General features: G+C 38.3%; 1 protein-coding gene across 1 annotated transcript; it reads left to right on the forward strand.

The window, feature by feature from the left end:
* Nucleotides 1–609: 609 nt before the first annotated feature.
* On the forward strand, nucleotides 610–8,129 carry etfb (electron transfer flavoprotein subunit beta). The gene is made up of 7 exons (XM_041794498.1): nucleotides 610–754; nucleotides 2,545–2,703; nucleotides 3,278–3,436; nucleotides 3,563–3,625; nucleotides 4,341–4,499; nucleotides 4,727–4,942; nucleotides 7,474–8,129. Exons 1-6 carry the CDS (start codon nucleotides 701–703, stop codon nucleotides 4,895–4,897), a joined length of 765 nt encoding a protein of 254 aa, XP_041650432.1. The 5' UTR covers nucleotides 610–700; the 3' UTR covers nucleotides 4,898–4,942; nucleotides 7,474–8,129.
* Nucleotides 8,130–18,045: the final 9,916 nt, after the last annotated feature.

Consider the following 18,045-nt stretch of genomic DNA (forward strand, 5'->3'; position numbering starts at 1 on the left):
CTGGTTTTCGAAGGGGCCGTTATTTTAAACCAGTAGTTCTCAAATGGTGTGCCTTGGGAGTTCGTATAATTAGACATTTTTACTAAAACCGTTATTATTACAACCATACAACAACTATATATATTTAAATGACTGTTCAGCTAAAACATGCTTCTCCGTGGAATTCCGAGTCCTGACTAAATTTACGATACATTTCAGAATGTCTTAATGTCTTGGCTGTTATTATGTCACTACAATTTTCTATGAACTTTACCCCACTGAAAGCGGAACCTTTCTTTTTGAAGGTTTTTTCGTCACATATAAAAGAAGCACCTACTTTTTGTGTGTGAAAATTCGTAATTCAAACGGTTTAAGGGATTTAAAATCAATCAATCATCGACCGGGAGCATTAAGTGTGTTTTACCCTTTTCCCTTAATTCTTATTAAGTTTTTATCGTCTTTGACCCACTGACTCCACCACGACACCGACTGAATGTTTGATGAACTTAGCAACCGCTCAAGACGAGTTACAGCCAATCAGCGTTGAGAGCGTTTATGTTGTAAGAGTCCCATTGGCTGGAAAGGTAGGCGGTCCCCTCACTTTCCTTCTCTTGGTGTCACTGTAAAATAGGTCCGACCTCTCCTCCTTGGGTGAAGGTTCATTGCGGTGACTCTTTCACGTTAGCCGTCTACCACAGTGTAGTTTAACGTCTCAGCCACGATGTCGGGTCGTGTTCTCGTTGGAGTCAAACGTGTCATTGACTACGCCGTTAAGGTAATATACTTCTACTTGACACTTTGACGTTAAAATTATTTTTATTTGTGCTAACTGCCTTGACTTTATGAGTTCTGCTAGCTTTCGTTAGCCCGCCGAAGCCAGCTGGCGGTGTCCCAACAGCTAAGGAGCACAACTGTGCACATATTTGACATGTAAATGTACAGCCTGAGGCATAACACGTTTGTCAGGATGTATTGTGACGTAAAATTTATGAAACGATCCGCTACTACGTAATATATGACTTCCTATGTGGTATCTGAGCTGCTGTCAAGCTGATGTTTTCAAGTCGTGTAACCTGATCTCTGGCTAAACAATAAACGAATCCCATTAAAAGGAATAAACCAAGGGGCTTTTGTACTTCTTAAATGCGCTTGTTGGGTAATGGGGACCGTCACCTCTTACAGTCTCCACGAGATGAAGAACAACACCATAATCAATATCTTTTTGCAGCTGTTTCATGTAAGAGCAAGAATACTCCTGCTCCAGCTGCCTGCAACAGGATCTGTACAGCTTCAGTGCTGACACATCTCTTGCTCTCTAGTCCAGACAGTCAAATTATTGAAATATGAAGGGTCAAAAGATGTACTTGTTGTTTTAAGGTCATACCATTTGGAAGTATTTACTCAATGCTTAGTTTCATGTCTGTTAAAGGCTTGTTACATCTGTGTATCATGAGTCATGTTTGGTCTGTTATGGTGATAAGGAAATCTCAGCATCACTGTTTATTTCTTATTTAATCATCATCATTGAAACATTTTTAACTCTAAATACTCTGGGGTTGTATAGCTGTATGAAAAATGTTAGTACAAGAGTACTAACGTATCATTCCTCTATTGTAAGGTTGTAAAAAATGTTGAAACATGTCGATACTTCAGGTATAAAGCACCAACCCGAAGAAGAAACAACTGCCACAAAAGGGAGTGAGAGTGCTGTCTTGATATTTGAATTGCATCTTTGTGCAATAAAGACAATGGGCAAGAGTTTGTTGGCCATTTTTGATCACTGAAGATGAGACATTGCACCATATTAGGAGTGTAGGACTTGTATTTCTGTTGTTGTGGAATCAAAACAGGTATCTTTTGCTTGGTTTTAACTCGATTGGTAGTGAGATTTAAAAACACGGTATCATGACAGTCCTACTATGTAGTTTAAGAAGCTGAAGTATGGAGCTTATGAGTAAATGTCTGCAACCATTTGGAAAAGTTCCAGCAAACTCTTATAGCTATAGCTTTTACCAAAAAAGTACCCAACTTTGGAGAAACAGTGGAGAAGAAGAAGGACTTCTGTTTCAGCATGACAGCTCCCATGTGCATCAGTAACTATCATTTCAGTTGGGTGAAGAAAAACATGACTTGTACATCACTCTGACCAGACCCCTCTGTTTTTCTAGTGACTGAACAGGATCAGTCCCTCCAGCCAGGTTCCAAAATCTTGAGGGAAGCCTTTTCATTATGATTGAGGCTATACAATTAAACTTTTTTTTTTTCTAGAGGACTTGTTTTACACCTTGAGAGGATGTTCTCCTCTATAATTTTCTAATAGTAAAGCAGTGCGGAGCGATAAGAATGAGGACTGAGCACATGCAAAAAATGAAGACAATCTTCCAGCTAAAGGGCATCTGTTTAAGCATGCAGCGCTAAATGTCTCTTACCCTCTGGACACTTTCCTGGCTAACTTTCTTACTAAATCCCTGTGTCACTTGTTTGCCAGAGAATCCAGGTGATATGGATTATTTGTCATCAAGCACCCCTGAAGTGACAATGTCCCGCTGTCGTCTTTCTCCTCAGATCCGTGTGAAACCGGACAACAGCAGCGTGGTGACTGATGGAGTCAAGCACTCGATGAACCCCTTCTGTGAGATTGCTGTAGAGGAGGCGGTCAAGCTGAAGGAGAAGAAGCTTATTAAGGAGGTTGTGGCTGTCAGCTGTGGGCCACAGCAAGCACAGGTGGGTGTGATGGGGCCAGACTCTGCACCCCTGCATTGTTAATCAATGTAGTCTTGGAAGACAGTGAAGTTTGGCTAGATGCCTACTTTATGAAGAGATCTTTCTAGGGGTTTCTGTTTTTTTAAAGCTGGGCTTTAACTTCATTATTAACATCTTTAAGGGAAATGATGCCAAACCGTTGGTGTAGTGTTGATAGGATGAAATGAGAGTAATAAATTCCCTCACTGTACCTTTCTTGGTCAGATATCTGAGTTGAATCCAAATTAATTTGTAATCCATCTTTTGTTATGGAAGAAAGATATTACAAAAATATATTTCCAATAATTAATGTCAGTGTTGTGGACAGAACAAATCTATGTATGAACTGAGGATAGTTAGAAAAATACATATAAATAAAAAAAGTAGTGTTCAGAAATGTTTATTGTAATGATTCCAGGTGTGAATTTGACAAATCAGATACATATTTTTATCCATCCAGTTGCTTATTTATGTTTTTCCTGTTTTGGTAACATATTGTAAGGATGGAACAAACTGAAATTAGGTCATACAAGAGCTTTTTCTCTCCCCTGTTTAGGAGACCATCCGTACAGCCCTTGCCATGGGAGCAGACCGTGGCATCCATGTGGAAGTGGCTGGGAAAGACTATGAAACTTTGGGACCCCTCCAGGTCTCTAAGATCATGGCAGCTTTGGCCAAGAAGGAGGAGGCTCAACTCGTCATCCTGGGCAAACAGGTAAAAATGTCAGGAGTCATATCACTTTTCCAGTGTCAAGCTAAATAAATCTTCCTTCTGTCACACTGTGCTTAATTTGCACCACCATAACCCTTAAAAAGTGACGTTTCTTTCTGTGTTTCTTAGGCCATTGATGATGACTGCAATCAGACTGGTCAGATGACTGCAGCCTTATTGGACTGGCCTCAGGTGAGCTCTAATTGCTATGCATTTATTCCAAGAGGTTCCTTTTAATTTATCCAGAAAGGAACAGCATGTTTAATGTCATTGGGACTATCTCCATTTCTATTTTTCTGTTTGTTGTTAAAAAAGTGAGCTAGCAGTGCAGATACCAGGCTGCGTTCCTGTCCTGGCTGTCTTATCAGAGTAAGCAGAGACTAGTTGGGGTCAGTGAGAGCTGCAGTGTTCCTGCACACAGCAGGAAATCGGGTCAAAGGTTCACCAGTGAAGTGAAGTTTAACTGGCTCACCATTAGATGGAGCACATTATTAATATGCTACAGTGTGCAGGTTGAGCAGTCTGAGGCACATATTAAATGTAAATCCACACAAACCAGCTGATTGTAATCATGACACTGGTTCAAATGTGTTCATTTTCGTATCACTCTTATTAAAGTGTAACCACAGCCAAACCAATTACTTCTTAGTTATTTAGCATTCTGAGGACACACTCATCCCATAGAAGAGCTGCAGTGAAATATTGTTACACAATCCAACCAGCAGGTGGAGCTAGCTGACAGTCCCATTACCTTAAATAACCCCACACTGCACTGCTCAGTACACTGAAGAGGGAGGCATAGTGCTGTCTTGAGAATGTTCTCTCTGTTTTCCCAAAGATCCTTTTCACATCTTTTCTTGTTTTCATTTTATTTACTATGAATTAATTTGTGTTTCTTGATGTTCAGGGAACCTTTGCATCAGAAGTGGCTATGGAAGGAGACAAGGTTAAAGTGGTGAGAGAAATCGATGGTGGCCTGGAAACTATAAAGATCAACACACCTGCAGTGATCACAGCAGACCTTCGACTCAACACCCCCAGATATGCCACCCTGCCTAATATCATGGTAGGTGGCAGAATTGGCTCTGAAAAGTTAAAGGAAAGAACAATGTACTAAACATTATACAAAAGACCAAGAACTGTTTCAGTGAAGCTAAAAAAATAGATATAGTACACTGCATTCTTATTAAAGAGACGTTTATGTATTCACACTGCTATTAGCACAGGCAGTTCAGGAACTTAAGTTGTAAAAAGCCTGTAAAATACCCTTGTCTTATGGTGTCCTACTTACAGAAAGCCAAGAAGAAGAAGATAGCTAATGTGAAGCCTGCAGACTTGGGGGTGGACCTGACGTCACGGTTGGAAGTGTTGAGAGTGGATGAGCCCCCACAGAGACAGGCTGGGATGAAGGTGGAGACCGTGGACGACCTGGTGGGCAAACTGAAAGATGCAGGGAGGGTATAAAGGCTTCAGGAGCATAAGCAGGGGAGCACAGAACTGAGCAGCAGGGTGAGTATCACTATCTATCTTTGAAGAGCCTGAGCTGTTATTGGTACTGATTAAGTTGATCCTCATAATTGATTGATTCAAGAAATGGACATGAAAAAAGGGGGAAAAATGCAAAAGGATCATAAAACTTCATTGAGACCTACACAAACAAACTAAAGAAAGTGATTAAAAGAAACAAGAATGAGATTTGCGATTTTGAGATTGCTGAATGAGATTACATATTCAAAAAGAAGTGGGAAGAAGTATAAACTTCAGAAAATTTGAGGACACGCCATCTCTCTTTCATGTTTTGAACTCTCCTCTCTAAAATCTTCAGATATAACCTATAATTGTTTATTTTTTGAAAACCTTTTGAGTCAGTTGTGTTTTCATAAACTGTTTTATTAACTGGAGGTAGGAATTGCAGGGTCACTCATGAGGGATGGCAATATTGGATTTTTGCTAATATCCAATATGCCAATATTTCCAAACTTATTTTAGCTGACAGCGATGTATAGAGACAACTGCTTAACTGTAAAGAACACCAAGTCTTTCCAGTGCTAGAATTGACCTGTTGTTGAAATTATTTTCTTCTAATTAATCCAAAGGTTTCCATGATGGTCATGAAAAATCGCTTAAATACAAAAACAATATGCATTCTTCTGAAGTGTGAAAATTAACGTATAAGTGGCTCAGATCTAAAACTTCAGTCTTTAGAATCCATTTTTAATTTATAAGGATTGAGAATAATAATGGAAAAAACCTGAGCTGAGGTGGGTCCATCGATTCTGCTTTTAACTCTAAAAACTTTTTTTTCTATCATCATTTTATTTAAAGAGCTATTTTTGGTGATTTTTGCCTTTATTACAGCGATAGGACAGTGGATAAAGGCAGCAATGGGTATGAGAGAGTGGGGAATGACATAGCGAAAGAGCCACAGACTGGACTTGAAACAAGGCTGCCCGCATACATGGGGCACAATATAACCACTAAGATTTCTTAGTAATGGGCGGTAAACTGGTATTAGTTCCATAACTGTTCAAATTTCTGCCACAGAATGGATTTCTGCACCACTGTCATTACCAGTTGAAATGGGTGCATTCAGTTGTAGCACACGAGGGAAGCATAACGGAACCTAGCGTAGCAAAATTATGGAAAAACAAATCAATCTGAGTCCAGTCAGCAATAAGTTTTGCTCTAGCATTATGAACAGCCAGGTAACTAACTGAATGTCACCACTCATGCAGCTGTGCTTAATTTGCAATACATTAAACAGGTAAAACCTGTGTTTTTCCTCTCCAGGTTTGATTTCTGTAATAACAGAAACATAGCGACCGTGTTGGCTGCTTGTGTATGGAAGGTCAGAATACACAGAAAACCTCAGTCTTCAGAATTACCTATCTACAAGTGTACTAGGCCTCAGTAACCAGAGCAGGCACCTGCATGCAGAGGCTGCAGTCCTCAGTGCACAGTGCAGGATTAGTTTCCAGTCATGGAGCTTTTCAGAGCATGTCTCCTCTCACTCTGTGAGCTCTGTATTACCCGTGTCTCTTCAGTTGCCAATAAAGGGGGGTAAATTCTGTGTCTACATCTGCCAGTAATGATAACTGACTTTTTGAGCGCATCTGCTTTCTGCAGATACCTGTAGTATGCAGATAATATCATGCCTCCTTGTAACTCACAGTTAGAAAAAATATGACACAGTATGTGACCCATAAAAACAATCATTTCATAACACAGGGATTCTGCAATAGACACATCAAATTAAGTAAAAAATATGTAAACACCCTTTAAAGCTTAATTGTTGAATTGATGTATTCATTCTTTCCAATTTAGTTTTCAATTTTCATCCCTATCGCACATAATCTCCATCTTTTTAAAAATCCAGTTAGCTACTGATTTGTTCTGTAAGTATACATTCATGCTACCCTCATCATGCTGTAGGCGCTACCATAAGGAGTCATTTAGTAGTGTAGAAGTGGGTCAACTTGCCTGGGAAAACTTTTTTAAAATGCTTTTTTTAGCTGTCTACAGTGCCAGTATTCATCACTGGTGATTTAATGATTGTACCACAGGATGATGATATATTGCCGTATTGATATTTTGTCCCACCTACAGTGTTAACTGTCTATATTTCTTTACCTTTGGGTGGGTAATGAGTCAAGTTTTAAGGAGAGGTTTTCTGAGAAATGGGTCATAAAGTACTTCTAAAAGTGTGTGGGATAAAGCAGCCTTCCAGGATAGCAATCACTCAGATAAACCAACATTTATTTGCCTCTTCATGTCTTGATACTTTTCAGCCTTGTATTTTTATGCAGGGAAGTAACCTCTTATCATGAGAGATAGGATTGCTATAGATAGCTTTGCCTGGAATATTAATATAATGATATCCTTTTTAATCCCCATCTCTTTATTGTTAAAAAAAAACTAATTAATTGCTTTGACAAAGAGTATTTTGTGTCTTGTGTGGATGAAAGCAAAACTAATTAAAGATTTTAATTGCGGCTCTTGTCTTGAATTACATATCATACGTTCCTTTTCTCTCCTTCTAGGACTCACTAATGAATAACTGGACTGTTTTACATAAGCACGCCTGAAGGAGTAGCTTATGCACTGGTCTAATCCCTCTGTTTGAGACTGTGGCTCCTGAGGATGTGCAGGAGGAACGCACAGGAGAGGAGGAGTACTGAGACACACTGTCCTTCAGCAGACCCAAAGAAACATAACGGATCATCTCGTCTTTTGTCTGCATTTTAATTTACAAAGGTGCTTCACCTGTATGATAGGCCACACATTTAACTTAAGCAGTCTTTATGCAACGACCGAAACCCAGAAACTTCCTTTCATAATGCTTCTGTTTGTACTGCAGTGTACTTTAAGGCCACCAGTATGATGCAGTTCACCAACAGTCGCAGCTTTTTAATCTTGTATATCTGTAGTCACACATGTTTAAGGTGCAGTTTTTGTAAATGATATATGTAAATATGGACCCAGACATGTTGAAATGATTATGTTCTTCAAGATTAGTGTTAAATCTGCTGAAAATCTGTATAGTTTTGTAACTGGGTTTCAGTGCTGCCTTGGCAGTGTCCCTCAGTATGAACAAGAGATGATCATTAATCAGAATTTAACCATAAATGCCTCAGTTCTCTGTTGATTGTACAGAACATTACCATGACAATAAAGCAGACAGTTTTTCATATCTAAACACATCTGTGCCTGGGATTTTTGTCATGTTCTGTTGCAACTCTACATTTATCTATAAGCTTGAAGTTTGTGCTGCAGTGAGGTGGTTTAATACGTAGCTAGGAAGTGCTTTTAATACTTTGGCTATCATAAATGTAGGTGACTAATTTAAGTAAACAAAAGACTTGCAAATATCAGCTTCAAAGATTACCTTTAGATATCATCAAAACTTCTCTAAAACAAATTTTTATTGATACTTATAGATTAAGACTTGATGAAAACTACAACAACTGCAAGCTGTTGTCCAGCAAAAAGGAGACAAAACTGACTATTAGCGTCAGGGAGGCTTTTAATTTTGACCCTGGTGTTATTGTTTTGTTTTGTTTTGTTTTGTTTTGGGTTTTTTTGGGGGGCGGGGTTTGTTTTCTGTGTGCGAAGTAGAACAATTTAAGCATCCAAATAAAACTAGGATGTTTTCAAAAGCTGTGTTAAAATTCCTTGCTGTGTTTCACACATCTAAACATCTAAATTGTTCATAGGGAGGCTGTTTTGTCCGGATCTGTACACAAAAGCATAATGGCACACTAGAAAACTTTGAATAATTAAATAGGTATATATTTGTGAAAATTGGACAAAAATTATAGAAACCACATAGATCAGCCTGAGCATCTACAGACGTGTCTGCCTCTGAGTCATCCAGCATCCTTTTAAAGGCATCAAATGAGGCCAAGTCATGAATTTTAGGTCATTTTGTAATACATTTCAGGCAAAGGGAGCAGCAAATTTAAACAAAATGATGATAAACCAATTAACGATAACTGAAATTAATCCCAGAAAGGTCAATGTCAAGCAGAACTGTGACTGTTAAAATGCAATAAGTAAAAAAAACAATCTGGCTTCATGAAAAAAGCTTGATGTTGTCTTTGCAGGTTGTTGTTGTTCATGAACAGCGATATTTGTTTAAAAGTAAAGTGCAGCACCCATTTTTCTTTTTATGAAAGCATTTAATGAGAAAAATAGGTCTGAATCAAAGCAACTGTAGAATTTGAGGAAATTTTAAAAATCAAAATTTCCAGCAAGGGCAACATAAACTTTTATTGTGAAAGGATGAATTAACAGCATTATAGCTCAGCCTTCAACCTTTGTTCAATTAATACATTTATTTATATCTAATGATTAACATTTTCATATTCTTTATTGGTCTCAAACTGCTCTTTTTAAAATAAACAGTGGCCTACTTCAGGTCTCCATCCATGAAGGACAAAATGACGCATCAGTGAATATCAGGAAACAAGCAGGCAGACTGACAGGATTACTGTCAACATCCCATGATGCTTTGTTTTATCAAAATAAGACAACAAAACCTTCGAAAAATGTTAGAAATAAACTAAAATCTCTCTTCAATTTACAGTTGATAAAGTTGAGTGGCTGCTTTACAGGGATTTTTAGACTTTTAGGACATAAATGAAACAGGCATTGTTTTGGGAAATAAGATGAGGGGCATGGCCTCGCATGCACAATCAAGGCTTTGAGTCGGCAGGTGACGCGCCCTCCTGCTGAAGAGAGAAGAGGACACACAGGGGAGGGGGACACTCACTCATGTTAAAGACAAAGAAGACAGTACGTCGACAGAGAAAATAATTTAGAATTGAAAAATAATCATTTAAAATCAGCTCCTGTCACATGAAAATGGCATTGCTGGATGAAAGAATGCAACTAAGTGCTTTTTTTCTGCTAACTTTATTTAGCTCTACTTTTCAAGGTAAGACAAAACCTTAATTTCTGGAATTGAGTGGGCTCAATGTCTCCTACTTTTCTCTGTTTCTTGACCATTTACGTAGAAGTCTTCTTGTTATAGACCAGCAGAAATCTCGAAGTAAAGCTAGGGTTGTGCTTTTTGCTTCTGCTAACTTTTGCCATGACTTATCAAACTTTAACAACTCTTCTTTGCTTGCTTTAACAAAAATGTACATTCGGAAGAATTTCGTGTTGAGGGTGAGTGTGGGAATATTGGGACACATTTTGAATTGGTCTTCTTTTAACTGACTATGAACTTGAAGAAAAGGTCCAACACATAATACATGACTTTAACACTGAAGTTGTGGGCTGTGTACTAGAGAATAGTACCAAATTTAGTGTCAAATTTAACACTTTTAAAGAGCATATGTTGGTCAACACATACAGCATTCTTAAACTACACTTGTAAAATGTCCTAAATAATTTAAAATATAAATAAGCTGCAGTTACTCTGGCAAATCCCATGATTTTAAATTTTAGTGGGCAGAGCTTAGATCAACTGACACTTTACAGAGTGGATGAAATGTTTAACCCTAAGATATCAACACTCCAATGTTCAACAGCTTCATTCTGGGGCCTTAAAGCTGTAAACAAACAATAGGTTATTTTTTACATTTCAACAGCAAATGTTCATGGTTAGTGATGCAATAGCAATAAAGAAGGATGACATTTTTGAGTTAGTAACACTACATACACATCTGAAGATCAAATCAGTGAAAAGTAAGAGGCCCTGCTTTGTCTTTGGTTCAACAAAAACCAAAGGTTTTAGCACCTTCATCTCTAACTGAGAGATATAGACTCAGCTAAATAAATACTTTCCATCACACATGCTTTTTCTGAATATTAAACATAAATATAGATCCATACTTGACAGCTGTGCTCCCTGCTTGTTTCTTAATTTCTGGCTGATCTTCTTTTTGGACAGAGAGGCCATCAGGTAGCCCAGTGTGCTCCGTCCAGTCTGTGAATAACAACACTGGCCTGCAGTACCTCTGTCAGTGGTCGGGGGGGACTCCACAAGCAAATCTTTATTTCCCTGTACTCAGCAGCAGCAGCACAGGTTCAGAAAACTTCAGCCTGACTGTCAGTGCTTCAAAAGACCTCGATGGAAAAACTGTCACATGTTTAGCTGAGCACACAACTGAAAAGAGCAAATGTGACATCACTGCAAGTAAGATCTTTGATGAATTAGTATCAAACTTCAGGACATTTGACTTCTCATTAACCTGTCCTTTAAAACCTTATTATGTTAAACTTTTTCTTTTCCAGGAAGTCCCAGGAAGTTCCTCCCCTCTCTGAGAACCACGGTCGGCTCTGATGGCAAAATAGTGGTCAGCATCCACTGTGTCAGTGAAGCGTCTCCTAACGCTGTGGTGTCGTGGTTCAGAGGCAGCCAGGCTGTCACCAACGGGACAGTGCACCAAATCAGCAATGACACGACACAAATTCAGATACGTGATAACAACATCAAGAACTTAGTCGCTGAAAGCTACACCTGTACCTGCAGAAACCCCCTGGGCAGCCAGAGGAGAGAAGTTCAGTTAACAGGTATAAAACCATGAAGTAGCAGTTGTGTAGATTAGTTTTGTGTGAGTCAGTCAAGTCAGTGGATTATTAGGATTTAGACCATTGTTTCTCTGCTGCCCTGAGCCTTGCCCTTTGCTTTCTGGTGACGTCAGCAAGCCAAGGTCTAGGTGAAGTAGTTTTTGGATCAGGCTTGGGCACCAGAGGGTAGTTTGTCCAGAAAGGAGGCTAGTGAGGAGCAGAGTGTGTCCAAAGCTTTGTTAACAGAGATCATTGGATCAAGTGTCTAATCTCACTGAAACGATTAAGATCAAGTGCTTTGGTTTACATAACCTTCACTTTTCTGAAAATTCATAGACCCTGTTTTAAACAGAAATATTTGAATGTTCACTAATCAAAGATCTAGTATGCATCAGCCCTACAGTACAGCACAGTGATTATTTAGCCTTCTTGTGCTTATTCTGAGCCCTCAGACATGGAGTTCTCTGTCTACTTTTCTTTTCATTTACCCCCCTCTCCTGCCATCGCTTGATGTCTCCCTAACTCACAATCCCTCTCTTTCTAGGACCTTCCATCTTGGATGTCAGATCGTCTTCCAATAAAAATGGCAGGATTGTCAGGTTGACCTGGAAGGTCCCGGATTTCTCTCTTGTGACAGGTAAAACAGATGCTCTTTTATTATCACAAGAATATCTTCAAAGATCACACCCAGTGATCTTGTTTTGTTTGGGACATCCCAGAAAAAATTCCTCTGGGAAGAAAGTTGACATTGTTGAAAACAGAAACCCAACATAGCAGATAGCGGTGTAAATACTGTGTAACATATAGAGCATGTAGCTTAGCATCGCTGTGTTTTAAAAAAAAAAAAAACAAACAAACAATTTCAAGAATGAAAATAGGCTGAAAGGTAAATATTTTCTGTTGTGCTTCTTCTCTAACCTGACACATCCTAAATTGTAGAAAAACATTGGCAACATTTTTGTATATTAAGGTTGTCAACATTTTCTGTACTCCTAAATGTAATGTGTTTCAAAATGCTAAAATCATTTGATTATCATTTTGATAATCTTTTGGATCATAAAGGTAATGAAACTTGGGGATCTTCAGTCATAATTTAACCAGAAAAGGGTCTGTCCAAATAGAGCAAATACATTGGCTACATGTTGGAAAAGTGGGTGAAACTGAAAAGGAGTAGGGGCGCACGCCCCTCAGTACCCAGGTCCACACAGAGCTGGCTGACCTGCTCACAGAGGCATGCTTGATGATGTGCTTGCCATTGTTTGTGGGTGGAACCTGTGTTAAAAATGTAAAACAAAATATTGATTACAGGTCAAAACAGAAAGAGATAAATTACCCTTACCTTATATCTCATAGAAAATCAGTGTATCTTAAAAATCAAATGCATTGCTCATTGTTTTCCTCGATTGATTTTGTGAAGGATTTGACATCAAGATAAAAAGGACAGCCATCCTCAACGAAACCCGTAATGACACCCAAACTGAAGGCGGCCCAGACGGGTTTGAAACCATTCTAAAGCTACCTGGCTCTGCCCGGGAGGCTTTCATCAATCTAGACTGGTCTTCGCCTTTGTATGTCACACCCACATTTGGTATGACTGCAGGAGTGCCATCAGAATTCAACAATAGATGTTCAGGTAAGCTACCTTTTTTGGATTGTGTGAGATATTGTATTTTTTGTTGCAGAGTCAGTTAAGTTACAGTGCTACAGCAGTAAAATGAGCCCCCCAAGGCAGACATTTTCTGCACACATGGACGCGAGATGTTTCATGCTATGTACAGCCACAAACAGTTCAAGGAGTGGACGAACACTGTGCACTATGTGTGTGTATGTGTGTGTGTGTGAGTTGAAGACACAAAAACTAGAGGAGACTTGAAAGCATATCTGGATAAACAAACAGCTTTCTCTACACTTGTTTCTCTACATTTAATGTCCAGCAGAGTGCCTCTATGGGTGTAAATGATAAAATTTCAGCATATGAGTGTGTGATTTTGGAGTTTGCACGCCAATCAGACATATCACTAAACAGAAATATAGATCAATAGTGATAATTCATGATTCCCTGCACCCTGTGACTCCCTTTTCTGGCTGTGATTAATACCTGTGCCCAGGTGCATGTGGTGACATAACAACAGCAGCAATGTTTACATGCCAAATCTTGCCTTACCACAACACACTACAAAAGACATCAAACTGGGAAATAGCCTTTCATATTTTCTCCAGGAGTCCGAAACTGCAGCTGCAGTAAACGTTTCATACTCTACAACTTTATTTATCAAAGAGTTAAATTAAAGAGAGATAAACAGTGTTAACCTTCTGGAAGGTGAACTTAACCCAGAAATGAACCTTCATGGGTCTCTTAGTATGATTATCAGACACTTTCATATTCCTCTAAACACCATTTTATGAGTTTTCAGGCCTAAGGCATGAGCTTTGGCATTGTTTTTTATCTTTATGGCATTTTGAAAAATTTAATTTCAGCTCATACCCCATGCCTATAAAGCACTTTGACCAAAAATCCTGATGCTTGTGTCAGTGTGGATTCTCTGCACGACTCCTTCTATTATACATATATATATATATATATATATATATATATATATATATATATATATATATATATTGTCCTTGAGCATCAGAACATAAAAAACACACAATAAATGTTGGGGATTTTTCTTTAGTATTTTTGTGAAAATTGTAATGTTTACTTTTTCCACCAGATGGTGGCATTTCCCCTATTGTGGTCTATGGGGAAAAACATTGAATTTAAAAAATAATGTCCTATGTGGTGTTAAAAATTAGTTTTCAAAGTCTTTATCTGGATGTCAGAGCAGGATACAATTGGAAATTAGAATTGTTTTGGAATCAGTGTATCTCTGGTTGAAGTACAACAAGGGCACAAAATTGCTTAAACAGAACAAAATTCAAAATTTAGCTTCTTAACTTTGCTCTCAAAGTGCACCACACAGATTTTTTTTTAACCTTAAAATGTACAAATCTTTCTCCTGGGGGAGCATGCCTCCAGACCCTCCTAGAAAATTTTGAGTCCCACCCCCCACCATAATAGTCTGCTAAAACCCTGTGGGAAACATTGCATTGCTTTTCTCTGTGCTTCCAGGTGATGAGGCGCTTTGCCGAGTCGTCTTTGGAATCGCAGTTGGAATTCCTATAACCGTAGCCTTTCTAATGCTGGTCGGCCTTCTGTGCATCTTTTGCACCCTTCTGCCTTCTCATTGTTGCAGGAACAGAAGTAAGTGAAGTACAGTTGATTGAGCAATTCAGTCAGTTCTAAGTTATCTAACACCAAATCACAATACAGGTCATCTGTGCAGTCTGGGACTTAAAGTAACAGCCTCTGCCATTACTGTAAAATGTGATGTGAATGGATGAATGAAACATCTATAAAGCTCTTTGAGTGGTCAGAAGTCTAGAAAAATGCATGTATCACCCTCTCTAAATCTTTTTCAACTGAGGCTTTTAGCCTCAATTTAAAAAAAGTCTTGACTTTACAAAAGAAGAGATCTGCTGATCAAATTTAAAAACATCATCAAAATAAACATCAAGACATATTAAAGCACCTCCAAGAATGTAAAACAGCTTTAAATAAGATCATTACATGTAAGACGGAAGGGGCACTCCGATTTACAAGGCAAAAATATTATGAAAAAGCAAACCAAGCCAGCCACCTACTATCTTTTCAGTTAAAAAAGTAACAGTCAAACCCAAATTAAGACATCCCACCTCTCTAAGGGAGGATTCACACCCAATGGATGTGGCAGTAGCATTTAAAACATTTTACAAAAACCTATATGATACAACAGATGAGGCTCAAAATATGGCAATAATGGAGGAGATGTTTAAAGGGATTAGATTAGCAAAGTTAACTGAGACAGAGGCGGAGGTTGAAAAAAAACAAATCATTAAAAAACAACAAATCCCCTGGGACTGACAGGTTTCATTGTGATTTTAATAAGGTTTTTGTGAAGGAGCCTACACCTGTACTCTGTGAGGTCTTTAATTATGCCTTAAATGAAAATGACCCACCCAGAAGTTGGTCTGAGGCTATTATATCAGTTTTTCATAGAGAAGGAAAAAGACCTGCTTGAATGTGGCTCTTACAGGCCAGTTAGCTTGCTTGGAAATGACGTCAAGATTCTTAGCTCCATACTATATGTACGCTGTATGTGAGACTTTGTGTCAAGGAACATGTTTTAATAAATGTTCAAAAAAATAAATAAATAAACATCAAGACTTTTAACTGAGGGATGCAAACAAGCAGGAGGGCCAAGAGTGCTCACTTCTGACAGCCCAGGCTGACCAGCCACGATGACCTCTTTGTGTCTGTCATTCAGATTCAGAAAATTCAAGGTCATCCATGTTTCAACATCTTAAGACAGAGGCTGTAGGGTACCCCTATTCTTAAATTTCAAAGGCAAGTAGATTGGACATCATCAGCAAACTTGTAACACCACTTGTAAGTGTGGCCACTTCACAGGGGGGAAATTCCCAAGATGAACAGAGAAGGTCCAATCTGTTAAGTAGGACTGAAACTACTCAAATGCAGTCTCCTTGATCATATGTGCAAGGTCACATGATCAACAGTGTTAAAGGCAGCAGTTAAGTTGAAAAGTAACAAAATAGCATCTCCCATGTCTACAGTTCAAATCAAATCTCACAAGAGCAGTTTCCTTTCTATGAGGAGGTTTAAAACCTGACTGAAACTTTTCACGTAAGTCATGATGAGTTAAAAAAAATCCTGCAACTGGAACAAGACATTTTCCCCAGTGCTTTAAACAGAAGAGGCAGTTTAAGGATTGGCCTGATGTCTGTGTATGTATCTTATTCTCCTTGTAATTTCAGGACAGAGTTAAGACAAATTCCCCTACACAGACATTAAAGTACATGTAAGCTTATCTTAGGAATGCCAAGAAATAATAGTTAAAAATTGTGATTTTCATTCATTTAGCAAACTTTACTAACTAGGTTTTGATTCTGGTTGATAATGATAAACATAGCATTGTGGTTAAGTTGTTTTACAGGGGGACAAATGTGTTTTTCACCATCATTACAAGTTTTTCACATTTTGTTTTTGCTTTTTAGGTCGACAGACTTCTGTTTCCAGACCTATTGAAGACAATAATTACAAGGTAATATAATATACTGTAAATGTTAGCTGAGAGCTGATAAAAGAAAAAACAACAAACCCTTCTTATCCTCCATCAGATATGAAAATATCTCTGCCTGAAGTCGATGGTTTTAGCTTCTTTCTCATCACTCACAGGTAATAACAATCCAGATAGATTCAACTCCTCATATCCTAACAGGACAGCTGAAAGAGCCACCACCAAACTACAACCAGTTATATCCGGTACGCTTTCTTAAAACCACATCTGAAATAAGGACTGCTTCTTTGGTCATTTCAATGATTTGCCTTGTTTGTGTTTCATTGCAGACTCCCTCTGAAAGATCAGTGGCTCTCCCGCCTGCCCCCCTCTACCACCCATCAGAGCCGCAACACCCGTCTAAAATTTGATTTTGCATGCATTTCATTATTTTATACTCTAGAGTTTTGCGTTTTATTTGAATGAGACCTCTAGATTTGTACCACAGTTTTAAATAAAATAATTTATTCCTAAGAAGAAAATTGCTGCAAGGGATGGAGTTTTAAGTTGCAGATCATAAGGGAAAGTAAGTGTATTTATCCAAGATAAGCATATTTTAATAGTGTCTGTAAAAACTCCTGAGAATGCATGGATGCATCCTACATTTCCTCAGGTTGTTTTGGTTGAAGTAATGCACACCTTGCCCTCTAGAGGGCAGCGAAGCTGTAGCTAGCTAAAAGAAATAAACAGTACATGAAGACTACCTGTGTACTATCAGTTCTTCTGCCAAACATCATGATTTATTCATTTTGTTTTATGCTGTTTTACCATTTAGTAATCCTCTATTTCACATATCTGATATTTTATATTTACCTTACTGTTTATTGCTTGAGGTAAAGTTGTGGAGCTTTTTTTGGAGCTTGAAATCAGTTGAATGTCCAAGGATCCTTGCCAGGGTATTTTTTAACACAATCTGACTATTTTGATGCTGTTATGTTAATTACTGAATTACTGAAATAATGAAATAATGAATAGCTCAGATTTGATGAACACCTTTGCCTACACTTTGAGGCTCCTTAGCATGAGGCCTACTTTTGTCTAAGGGTGAGACTGCCTATGGATGGTAACTGAGGCCTCCTGTAACCATTAGCAGTGGCGAACTGGGGGTATTAACAGGTCAAAAACTCTCATGATTAAAATTGTCAGTATTTTGAAAGTATATCTAAATCTAGAACCATGCATTTTGCTTTTTATACACTTAAAAAAAGAATATGGCCAATTGTAAACGTTTACTATAAATTCACACCCTATCCATAGTGTGTAAATTAAAAAATATATATCAGTTTCTGTATGTTTCTAGGCAGAAGATGCAAATTTGTTTGATCTTCAGTACAGTGTATTATGGCTGTGAGAACCATGGCATTTAAAATAAATTGTTTTGGCTGTAAAGAAAGCGTTTTTAAAAGCTGGAGCTGCATCATTTTCCCAGCATTGTGT

This window comes from Cheilinus undulatus, linkage group 8 (genome assembly GCF_018320785.1).
Source record: "Cheilinus undulatus linkage group 8, ASM1832078v1, whole genome shotgun sequence".
Lineage (NCBI taxonomy): Eukaryota > Metazoa > Chordata > Actinopteri > Labriformes > Labridae > Cheilinus > Cheilinus undulatus.

Excerpts from the sequence above, each read along its gene's own strand:
- etfb (XM_041794498.1), top strand. The coding sequence starts at position 701 with ATGTCGGGTCGTGTTCTCGTTGGAGTCAAACGTGTCATTGACTACGCC. Across the intron at positions 3,626-4,340 it reads CCTTATTGGACTGGCCTCAG|GGAACCTTTGCATCAGAAGT; the intron begins GTGAGCTCTAAT and ends CTTGATGTTCAG. Across the intron at positions 4,500-4,726 it reads CCACCCTGCCTAATATCATG|AAAGCCAAGAAGAAGAAGAT; the intron begins GTAGGTGGCAGA and ends TCCTACTTACAG.